The 12,243-nt window shown below is 41.8% G+C and overlaps 1 protein-coding gene across 5 annotated transcripts in view; it reads right to left on the bottom strand.

Moving 5' to 3' along the window:
- NPHP1 (nephrocystin 1) overlaps window positions 1–12,243 on the bottom strand; it is a 63,117-nt gene that overhangs the window by 45,461 nt on the left and 5,413 nt on the right. For 4 of the 5 annotated variants that reach the window (XM_019827602.3, XM_019827604.3, XM_019827603.3 and 1 more), the window contains exons 3-6: window positions 8,031–8,091; window positions 6,287–6,411; window positions 3,813–4,041; window positions 3,410–3,511 (exon numbers count right to left, since the gene is read on the bottom strand). In XM_019827602.3, the coding sequence (XP_019683161.3) occupies window positions 3,410–3,511; window positions 3,813–4,041; window positions 6,287–6,411; window positions 8,031–8,091 (517 nt within the window). The remainder of the gene's footprint in view (window positions 1–3,409; window positions 3,512–3,812; window positions 4,042–6,286; window positions 6,412–8,030; window positions 8,092–12,243) is intronic. The other variant, XM_011281167.4, reaches the window with a different exon arrangement.

Below are 12,243 nucleotides of genomic sequence, written 5' to 3'. Positions count from 1 at the left end.
AAACATGGTTGAAGGTCACCAAAGAAAATCTCTATCACAGATTTCCAAGGGTTAATACCCTTATTCTGAAAATATTACAAAACTCTTATAAATCACGATTTTTAAAAAAAAATTTTTTTTTCAACGTTTTATTTATTTTTGGGACAGAGAGAGACAGAGCATGAACGGGGGAGGGGCAGAGAGAGAGGGAGACACAGAATCGGAAACAGGCTCCAGGCTCTGAGCCATCAGCCCAGAGCCCGACGCGGGGCTCGAACTCACGGACTGCGAGATCGTGACCTGGCTGAAGTTGGACGCTTAACTGACTGCGCCACCCAGGCGCCCCAAATCACGATTTTTTAAAATCTTAGAAGAACGGCCAAAAGAACTAAAAAAAGGCAATTTACAAAGTAAAAGTAGAGATGGCCAGAAAGCATAGTAAATGATGCTCAAACTCACTGGCAGTACAATGAATGCAAATAAAAACCAACAACGAGCTTCTTTTTGCCTGTTACCACCATGGCGTAAAGACTGGGGGCAGGCAGCCATCACAGGCACATGCGTAGGGAAACAAGTACTCTCAGAGGCTGGGGACGGGAGTACAAACAGGCAGAACTTTTCTGAAGGGCAAACTGGCACATTAAATCAAAATATAAAGGCGTAAACCTTTTGCACCAGCAATGAACACCTAGGAATTTATCTGAAGGGGATAAATCAGATGAACCTACAAAGACGTCTGTGTAGATTGATCACCACATAGGCTGGTACCTACTGTCCACCATTTCTTTTGTAACAGAATCCCTGATTTTAGCAATGGGCCAGCTAGAAGTCTACGTATTCCAAACCCTGCCTGCAGCTGCGTGTTACCAGGAGACTCCATTCTGATCAAGGAGATATCACTGGAAGTTTTTTTTGTGTAAATTCCAGGAAATCGTCTTAAAAAGATAGCAGCTCATGCCTTTTGACCTCTTATTCCCCTTTCTTCTTTCGCTTCCTGGAATCATTAAAAGATCTAGCAGCCAACTTAAACTAACGAGATAACCCTTGGAAGGGCTGCCTCCCACTTAAGTACAGAGCGAAATATTAGATGGGGTGTTCAATATCCTTTGATTGCTGGCCTCCACACTTCTTCCACGCGTAAGAGAAATATGCTTCTACCTTATTTAAGCCACTATTTGGGGGGTCTTTCGTATCTCATAGTGGAAGCTAATCACAGCTCCGTGCAACATAGTTCTTATAGGTTGGAAACCACATGTACATCTACCTGAAATTGGAATACTACGCTACCATTGAAAAGATGATTTAACTTGAACTGTGCAATACAGCAGCCATTGCCATGTGGGACTACTGACACTTGAAGTGTGACCAGTTCACACGGAGATGTGCTGTTTAGGTGTAAAACACACACTGGAATTTGAAGACTTGGTATGAAAAAAAAAAAGGAAAGATTTTTTTTTTTAATTTTTTTTTCAACGTTTATTCATTTTTGGGACAGAGAGAGACAGAGCATGAACGGGGGAGGGGCAGAGAGAGAGGGAGACAGAATCAGAAACAGGCTCCAGGCTCTGAGCCATCAGCCCAGAGCCTGACGCGGGGCTCGAACTCACGGACCGCGAGATCGTGACCTGGCTGAAGTCGGACGCTTAACTGACTGCACCACCCAGGCGCCCCAGGAAAGATTTTTTAATATTGATTATAGGTTGAAATGATAATATTTTGATATATTAGATAATATAAATATGATATTAAAAATCACCTGTTTTTCTTTTTTTAATGTTTATTTATTTGAGAGAGAGAGAGAGTGGGGGGAGGGAGAGGCAGGGAGAGAGGGAGAGAGAGGATCCCAATAAGGCTTCTCTGTGCTCTCAGCACAGAGACCAACACGGGGCTCAATCTCACAACCTGAGCTGAAATCAAGAGTCAGAGGCTTAACTGACTGAGCCACCCTTTTTTAGGTACTTCCTTTTTTCCTTTTTTTAAATGCATGTCATATAATAAATATACATATATGATATATATACAATGAAATATTAAAAAGAAAAAAATATATATATATATTTGGTCTTTATTCCCAGTTCTTGGCAAGAGTTCCTAAAACTCTTGGAACTTCCTGAGTGACAGGAATGTCTTATGTTATTCCTCATAAGTCCCTTTCAATCAGACTTGAGTTTATTCTTGAAGTAATGCGGTGGGGTGGGTGGGGTGGGGGGCAGGGTGCCAGAAGAACCAATCATGTGATTAGAAGGTTGGAACTTTCAGGGCACCATCCCACCAGCCCTCTCACCTTCGGGGAGGATAAAGGAGCAGGAAACCGAATTCTATCACCAATGGCCATTTAATCAATCATGGCTATATAATAAAACTTCCATAAAAACCCCGAAAAGACAGGGTTTAGGGAGCCTTCCAGGTCGGTGACCACTTTGAAGTGTTGTACTAGTGGGCATGGGAAGTCTGGAGGGGGGTGGTGCCCAGACCAGAGAGGGTACGGGTAGGAAGATCCAGGTCCCACTCTCCCCATGTCCCAATACCTTGCCTATCCGCCCCTTCCATTTGGCTGTTCCTGAGCTGTAGCCTTTATAATAAACTGGTAAACACAAGGAAGGTGTTTTCCTGAGTTCTGTGAGTCCCTCTAGCAAATTATCAAACCTGAGGAGGCGTGTATGGGAACTGAATTTACATCTGGTCGCTCAGAAGTACAGGCCCCTGGGACTTGTGACTGGCATCTGAATTAGGGCAGCTTGTGGGGTGAGCCCTTAACTTGAGGGGTCTGTGCTAACTCCAGGAGTTAGTGTCAGAATTGAACTGAATTGTTTGGACACCTGGTTGGTTTCAGAGAACTAGTGTGGAAAAACAACACATATTTGGTGTTAGAGAAAAATCACACTATTAGTGTTAGAAATGGCGGCAGAAAACAAAGGCATCTCAGTGTGGTCATGAAAAAACTTAAAACTGCATTTCTAGTTTGCATTATTTTTCCATTGGACAGCACTGATCCAAACACATATCTATATATATTGGCAAAGAAAATGACCATGCTATATAGTGAAACATTAAAAAGAAATAAGTTGCAAGCATGCATGTATAGTATGTTTACCTCCTAGTAAGGGATCATATATTAGCGGAAGTTAACCCAAAGTTAACTGTGGTTTCGTTTGACAACAAACAATAAGCTCCTATTAATTTTTATGATCAGCATTAATCCACAAAGCACTTTCATTGTGTCATAACATAGGCCTTACCTGCACAATGGCACTTCACAGGTCCCCATGACTGTTAAAACAAGATTTTCCCAGTCCCTGTCCCTCTAAAATTAAAGTAAATTCCGTATCAACTCATTCACTGGTCAACTGATCAAAGAATAGAGCTTAATATTTTATTAAAAATGCAAGAAAAGTTTTGAAAAAAAGAAGAATAAACAAAAAAGACTAACCTCCAGGTAGGTTCTGGGAATGAGACCTTTGTTTCCGTTGGTATTCTTAGCTATCCACCAACCATCAGGTTTTTTTTCAATTACAAGGAGAATTTCTCCCTTCTGAAATCAAAACAAGTAAAAAATGCTAAATTAAAATTTACCCCTAACTCAGAAATTATCCACATTGAAACTACTTTCAAAAATAGAATAGCATTTAATTTGACTATTTTGCTACCAGGTAACATTGACAACATAATCTCACATGACTACTGCCTGTAAATCATAAGTTATACTTATTTTATTAAAATAGATTGAGTCTTTAAAAACGATACCAGGAATATGTAATATAGATATATAAAGTTTTCTTATTCTGTTAGGTATGCATAACTATCCTTAGGTTAGGTTCTACTCTTGTTTTTACCTTAAATGTAAGGTCCCCAGCTTGCTGAGCAGTAAAATCTCCAATAGCAATGTATTCTTTGCCTGTGGCCTGTTGCTGGGATTCATGTTCCTGTTTCTCTTCCTCTTCTGTTTCTTCTTCGTCCCCAGTGTCTTCACTTTCTTCTTCTTCATCGTCATCCTCTTCTTCAGCTTCTTCATCTTCTTCAGCAGAATTGTCATCTTCCTCTCTTTCAGGAAGTGCCCCAATTCCGTGAAAAATAATTCAGAGATAGGGATTACTTGAAGTAATGTATAAGAACGGATCAACATAACTTCTACATATAAAAGATCTTGCCCATATTTGGAAATAAGTGCATGTCCCATATCCCTTATACGTTCTATTCTGTTCTTTGCATTCTTTTTTCTTTTTGTGCACATTTGAAAGTTTTTTTTCTCTTTGGGTTCATTGATCTTTTCCTCTGTTGTATCCAATTTTCCATTAAACCATTCAGTAATTTTTTTTTCATTTCATATTTTATAAATTTTAGTTTCAGAATTTCCATTTGGTCTCTGTTAGTTGCCATTTCTCTGCTTGATTCCTCCCTATCCATCCAAGCTATCCATCTTTTCTAGCAAATTCTTTAACTAATTGAAAATAGTTGTTTTAGAGTTCTTATTTGTTAATTTTTGCATTTGGGTCATCTGAGCTTCTACTGATTATTTTGTCTCTTTATTATAAGACATTTTCCACCTTTTTGAATCTGTATTTAATCAGACTGAGAAATTTCTCAGCCACTATTTCACTAGACATTTTACAGTTGTATAATGTTCATTTATTTCCTACATTTGAATTTTCTTAAAATACTCTGCCTTTTTCTATTTCATCCTTATTTTCTTCTATTTTTAACATATTAATCATTATTTAGAAGTCCTTATCAGCTAACTATATTATCTAGTCAGATCTAGGTCTGCTTTTGGTTTTGTTTTGTTTCTTATTAGTGGACATTGCGGATGAGACAGTTTGAGACTTCGGATTATGTCATCTTCCTTTACAGAGTGTTGAATTTTGTGCTGTTACACACTTAAATTATCATGTTCCTGTTAAGGTCTGGCTTTCGGCCTCGAGATCTACTTCAGTTTTGCCTTTATTTCAAATCACAGCTCTTAGTATTAGGGCGTTTTCCTTACTCCTAGAGCATGGGCCTTCTGTGATCTCTACTAAATGCCTGAAGCATTCACCAGTATCTCTTTACTCTAGCTAGGTACAAACTCCAACATTTTTCCAAGACTGTTTGACTTCCAGAATCTTTTCAGCTCTCAGTCTCCTAGCAGGTGTTTTCTGCCAATGCTTCTGGAATCATGCTCTGTGTAGGCCAGGATTCCATTCAGATTTCTATAGTTGTCTCTTGCAACACCCTCCTCTCTTCCTACAAGTCCCACTGGCCTTGGCAACTCCAAAATTTGATCTCTGCCTTCTGAGCTCAGTGACACTGGTGTTTTCTGTTTAGGGTCTACCTTCCTGCACCACAGCCCATAAGTTTTCTTAGGGAGAGGGTCTGGGTAAATGTAGGGCTCACTTCTTGTGCTTCCCTGTATTAAGGACATCAGCTGTTTTTGTAGATTTTGTCCAGATTTTATAGTTGTTTACGGTAGGAAGGTTAAGTCCAAAACCAGCTACTTTGTCATTCTCAGTACTAGAAATCAGTGAAAATTCTAGAATCCTTGTATCTACATCCTTCAGCATTTTTCCCAGGATATAGTGTAAAAGTATGGGAGCGGCACATGAAGAGTCTAAATAGTTAATTGTTTTCCTTCTTCCTTTCCACAAACTGGGTTGGTTTGTTTATACCATCAATTTTCTTTCTGCTTTGTAAAAGCTGTTATTAACATCCACTAAGGCAGAAAAGCAATGTATGTTTCTACCTCTAATGTTTTAAGTTTATGAAGGAAGGAAATATGCAAATAATCCAAATAATTTCTTTTTACATATCAACACTGACATTAAAGCATCATCCTTATTTTCTAACATTTGTTTACTTAGCTGTTTGGATCTCTCTCTTTTTTTTTTTTTAAATTTTTTTTTTCAACGTTTATTTATTTTTGGGACAGAGAGAGACAGAGCATGAACGGGGGAGGGGCAGAGAGAGAGGGAGACACAGAATCGGAAACAGGCTCCAGGCTCCTAGCCATCAGCCCAGAGCCTGACGCGGGGCTCGAACTCCCGGACTGCGAGATCGTGACCTGGCTGAAGTCGGACGCTTAACCGACTGCGCCACCCAGGCGCCCCCGATCTCTCTTTTGTCTCCCTAACTAAATTGACTGACTTCTACTTCTTTACATCTTTTATGGGATCTAAGACTTTCTACTATACACAAGAAATACATGTCAACTGATTATACTTGTTATCACCATTCATTTATATGTATACTCCTAATAGGTCTTTATTCTGAGTCAGACATTAAAACTGTTGGTGATATAATGCCTGAGAGAAAGAAAGTAAGGAAAGAGGCATACTCAGTTATATTTTCTCTACTTATGGACACAGCAAGCTCCTGCAGTTGGTGGGTAAGCTTATCCAAAAGACTGTGTTCATCCTCTTTTTTCTGATTGTAGTTCCCAATAGGTGCAGGTTCATCAGCCTATGAGAGAATATAAGTTTATTTCACTGAAAAATTTCTTTCAATTTCCTATTCTATTTATTTTAGAAGGAAAAAAACACTCTAGTAAGTTCTAGAAGACAAAGTAAATGTTAACACGAGACTAGGCCTACCTTAGAATAATATTAAAAGAAATGTAGATTATTATGTTGAAATGTAACCCAAATGAAAAAACAAAATGATACTCCTTGGTTTTTTGTTGTTTTCTTGCTAGCTAGAAAGTTTGTTTTTGTTGTTTTCTGGCTTGCTACCCTCTATGGTCAGTAAGAGCTAGGTTCCAGACAGAAGATAGGCTTTGGAGTCAAAAAGACATATGCCAATCCCAAGTTCGGAAACTGACTGGCAGTGAGACACTGAGAAAGCTGCTTCACTTTTGGGAGCCTCAGTTTCCTCACCTGTGAAACAGGATACTCAGATTTTTAAATTTAGGGTCAGCCTGACTCCTAAATTCAAGAGTTTTATGTCACTGGAGAATTTCAGAAGAAATGCTCAGATCCAGTAAAGGAGATTCACACACAAGCAGGGAGATGACTTTTTTTTTTTTTTTCTCAACTTTTATTTATTTTTGGGACAGAGAGAGAGAGAGAGCATGAACAGGGGAGGGGCAGAGAGAGAGGGAGATACAGAATCGGAAGCAGGCTCCAGGCTCTGAGCCATCAGCCCAGAGCCTGAGGCGGGGCTCGAACTCACAGACCGCGAGATTGTGACCTGGCTGAAGTCGGACGCTTAACCGACTGCGCCACCCAGGCGCCCCAGGGAGATGACTTTTAGATGCCCTCCACTTTACATGCTCTGTGAGACTCTGGCCCTGGACACTAAGCTGAATGAAGCTCAGGCTCATACTAAAAGAAAAAACCCTGAAGGGACTTCCAAGAGTAAATTCTAGTTCCTCCTATTTCTGCAGAGTCACCGACATTAGAGCTGCCGTGTGATGCAAGAAGCTTCTTTAGCACTTATGCTCCAGGCCAGATTATGTACTCTCCCCACAGTGTAATTAAAATTAAAACAACTCGACAAGGGAAGGGAAGCAAAAAGAATATAGAAACAGGGAGGGGGACAAAACATAAGAGACTCTTAAATACGGAGAACGGACAGAGGGTTGCTGGAGGGGTGGCGGGAGGGGGGATGGGCTAAATGGGGAAGGGGCGTTAAGGAATCTACTCCTGAAATCATTGTCGCACGATATGCTCACTAACTTGGATGTAAATTAAAATCAAATCAAATCAAATCAAACGAAACGAAATGAAGTAAAATAAAATAAACAAAACCCAAAAAACAACTCTAGCCTGTAAAACGTAAAACTTACACAATGCGAAAATAAAGGAAACTTCTTCCTCGATCTTCCGAGTCCTCAGTGCTGGGTAAGTTCACCAAAGCTGAACTCTCCTCAGCATTTGGAGCCCTGGCTTTTCTGCTCCAAAGCACACCCTCAGCATGCCGGCAGGGCGAGTCAGCACCGGCCGCAGGCAGACTTCACCACCGCTAAAGCAAACCCAGGAACTTAACCACTCTAATGAATTCCCACTTCACGAAAACATCGGGACAAAAACAGGGTTGGGTTTTTTTTTTTTTTTGGTAATATTATCAACCGTAACACTTACTTTGTTCAATTTTTGAAGAGCATCTTTATTTTCATCTATCGCCCGTTTTAACTGGATACACCTAAATTTTCAAAAAGAAAGGAAAGAAGTATGAATTTTTCTATTGTCAGACTAGAAAGTTATTTCATGGAATCATACATAAGTCTTTAAGCGGGCAGGGCGATTAGCTATTATATGAATGATGTTAAAAAATTCACCTGTAACTGCCTTCCTACCCACCGGCTTGGGTGATACTCACGTGCTCTAAGGTACACAGGTATGACAGCCAAGGCTCAGAAAGCTTATGTGACTCTGAGCTTCGGTTTCCTATCTCTAAAATAAGGAAAGCACTGGACTTCAAACTGCTTCTTCAGCTCTGAAGTCCCATGAACTGAGGGCCTAGCCGAGAAGACATAAGTAATGGCGATAATATCCAAGTTTTATCGCACACCGTGCACGGTGCCAGGCACTTCACAAGAGCACCACCTCCTTTGAGGCTCGTACCAGCTCTCACTCCGGCGGAAGGAAGTGAGGTTCTAAGGGGCGGCCACAGCTAGTCAGTGGTAGAGTAACACGCGGGGGCAGAGCTTAGGATTCTAGAGCTGGCCTCGTCCCACCACGGCACATTCCCCTTTTGAGCGTCGCCTATGCAGACGGGTACGCTGTTTTGATTATTCCACAGATGGCTCGTGTAATCTGGCTTAAGTCTTAGACCCCATTACCCCATCAGGGTCTACGCTGGCAGGGTCGGTCCCACACTGACACCTAAGTGCTCAGGACCCATCATGGGTGGGGTGACTGTGTGGCCCAGCGCTGGCCGACAACACAAGAAAGAAGTATGTTGGGCGCTGTCTCCCATTTTATCCTCCCTGGTGCAGCACGTAAAGAATCCTTCACCTTTTCTGTTTTTAGATGCTGATGCTTGGGGACTCTGTAAAGGCGACGGGAGCCATCGCCGACTAGATGAGGATGACAGAGCACAATGAGAGCAAGAGCTGGGCCTTGAGGACCTCGCGAGCCACTCATCCACCGTGGGGGAACCTACTTCCAGACTTTTCGTGGAATGAGATTGACAGTAGAGCCCCTAGTTTTAACAGGCACCCTGTTACTCAGACTAAAAGGATCCTGAGACCTAGATTCAAAAAATTCTCTTCACCACCTCCTGAAGCCCCACCAAAACTGATGAAACATTTTAAAAGGTAATAAACCCGGGGCGCCTGGGTGGCTCAGTCGGTTAAGCGGCCGACTTCGGTTCAGGTCATGATCTCGCGGTCCGTGAGTTCAAGCCCTGCGTCGGGCTCTGTGCTGACGGCTCAGAGCCTGGAGCCTGTTTCAGATTCTGTGTCTCCCTCTCTCTGACCCTCCCCCGTTCATGCTCTGCCTCTCTCTGTCTCAAAAATAAATAAACGTTAAAAAAAAAAATTAAAAAAAAAAAGGTAATAAACCCTGAATGTAGGAGAATGAGAGAGAGACCACCTGTCAACAAGACATTTCAACAAATTTCTGCCGCATGGAAAAGAGATGGAAGCACGTTCTCGGAAGAGGCCCCTAAGAGAAAAAGATCTGCCAGGGAGAGGATGCCACGATTTGGGTCAGCAGGTAGGAAGGATCGGGGAGAGAGGGGTAATTAAAGTGCGTCTAAGGGAATGTATTATGAAGTTCTACAGATGAAGACATCCACAATGGCTGGGATTTGCTTTATATATTAATTATGTTATGTCATTTTATATTATGTTATGTTATATTAATCAAATGATATCCATAGCATCTAAGCTATAAAGGCAACCAATCATTTTTTAATGCTTATTTGGGGGTGGGGGGAAGGCAGCGAGAAGGGGAGGGGCAGAGAGAGAGGCAGAGGATCCGAAGCGTGTTTCGCGCTGACAGCAGAGTCTGATGTGGGGCTCAAACTCACGAACCATGAGACGGTGAGATCATAACCAGAGCTGAAGTCAGACACGTAACCCACTGAGCCACCCAGGTGCCCCTGAAGGCAATCAGTCTTAAGACAATCTAAGGGCTTTGTATTATTTAGGGAGAGAGTAAAGATACTGATTAAGTTTAGATTTAGTTAAGGCGTTTTCTTTTTTTTTTTTTTTTCAACGTTTATTTATTTTTGGGACAGAGAGAGACAGAGCATGAACGGGGGAGGGGCAGAGAGAGAGGGAGACACAGAATCGGAAACAGGCTCCAGGCTCTGAGCCATCAGCCCAGAGCCTGACGCGGGGCTCGAACTCACAGACCGCGAGATCGTGACCTGGCTGAAGTCGGACGCTCAACCGACTGCGCCACCCAGGCGCCCCATAGATTTAGTTAAGGCCTTTTATAAGAAGTCTGATTTTTTAAAAAGTCTGTTCACAGAAAATCTGAGCCAGCTAGCTTCCCTTCTCTCTTATCTCACCCCCCCTCTGCTGTCCCTCCTTACCAGAGGATTCATCTCTAAAAAACAAAATGAATGAATGGCCTGGGGAGAACTACAGCTGCCAAAGAAGTTTCCTGTACGCCAGGGTTAAAGCCCACTCTATTCTGGCACGGACACGCCTCAGCTTAACAGTTAGTTCCCGGCCCCCTGAAATTCTCTGCCCACGTACAAAGAATTTCACTCTCATTCAGGGGATAATACTGCAGGGAAGAGACCCTATACACACAATAGTAGAAGAATCCTGGACTGCCATCTAGAATAATCACACTAGTCCCTCATTTCTTAAATAAAAATGAATAACCCAAGGACCACCAGATACATTAAAGAAAACCAGCAACATGGACGGTCAAATTTAAGACTAACTGAAATTAAATAAATAAATAAGTAGTTGGGAGTCCAGAAGAACCAAAGACAAGAGAAATCCCCGGGTATAAACAAAAAGACAAAGAAATGAAAACTATTAATGGGGAGATAAGAGACCAAGAGGAATAGTCCAGGAGGTTTAATACCTCACTCAAAGGTTTTTCAGGAAGCAACAAACGGAAGTAGGAAAAAAAAATCTTTTAGTAAAAGAAAATCTCTCAGAGCTTATGAGAGACAAGACGTTTCAAGTTGAAAAGACCCACTAAGTGTTTAGCAGGATAAAAAACAACGCTTAAATAGGTTGTGATGAATTTCCAAAGCACCAAGGTGGAAGAGAAAAGCCCCACACAGGTCAATCATAAAGGAATATCATCATGGGGCCCCTGGGTGGCTCAGTCATTTAAGCGTCTGACTCTTGATTTCGGCTCAGGTCATGATTTCATGGTTTGTGAGATCAAGCCCCATGTCTGACAGCACAGAGCCTGCTTGGGATTCCCTCTCTCTCCCTCTCTCTGCCCTTCCCCTGCACCCATGCTAGCGTGCACGCTCTCTCTGTCAAAATAAATAAATAAACATTAAAAAAAATAAAGGAACTATCATCAAACTTATTCACATTGCTGAATGCAAAGAAAACCAACAATGTCCTCAAAGGTTTAAGAAGAAATGATTTTTATTTTATAACCAGACAATTAATCAAACATAAGGGCTAACTGACGTTCTCAGACATACAAATGTCAATGTGAATTTTTTTTGTTTTAAATATATGAAATTTATTGTCAAATTGGTTTCCATACAGCGTGCTCATCCCAAAAGGTGCCCTCCTCAATACCCATCGCCCACCCTCCCCTCCCTCCCACCCCCCATCGCCCTCAGTTTGTTCTGTTTTTAAGAGTCTCTTATGCTTTGGCTCTCTCCTACTCTAACCTCTTTTTTTTTTTTTTCCCTTCCCCTCCCCCATGGGTTCCTGTTAAGTTTCTCAGGATCCACATTAAGAATGAAAACATGGGGCGCCTGGGTGGCGCAGTCGGTTGAGCGTCCGACTTCAGCCAGGTCACGATCTCGCGCTCCGTGAGTTCGAGCCCCGCGTCGGGCTCTGGGCTGATGGCTCGGAGCCTGGAGCCTGTTTCCGATTCTGTGTCTCCCTCTCTCTCTGCCCCTCCCCTGTTCATGCTCTGTCTCTCTCTGTCCCAAAAATAAATAAACGTTGAAAAAAAAAAATTAAAAAAAAAAAAAGAGTGAAAACATATGGTATCTATCTTTCTCTGTATGGCTTATTTCACTTAGCATCACACTCTCCAGTTCCATCCACGTTGCTACAAAGGGCCATATTTCTCAATGTGAATTTTTAAATGATTGTGACAGGGATCTCTTTATACACAAAGAAGACTATTTATAGTTACTTGGGTTTAAAAATAATTATCAGTTGGGGCACGTGGGTGGCTCAGTCAG

The sequence above is a fragment of the Felis catus genome, chromosome A3 (assembly GCF_018350175.1).
Source record: "Felis catus isolate Fca126 chromosome A3, F.catus_Fca126_mat1.0, whole genome shotgun sequence".
Classification (NCBI taxonomy): domain Eukaryota; kingdom Metazoa; phylum Chordata; class Mammalia; order Carnivora; family Felidae; genus Felis; species Felis catus.
Note: the sequence above shows the minus strand (reverse complement) of the source record. Positions and strands in the feature narration are given on the sequence as shown.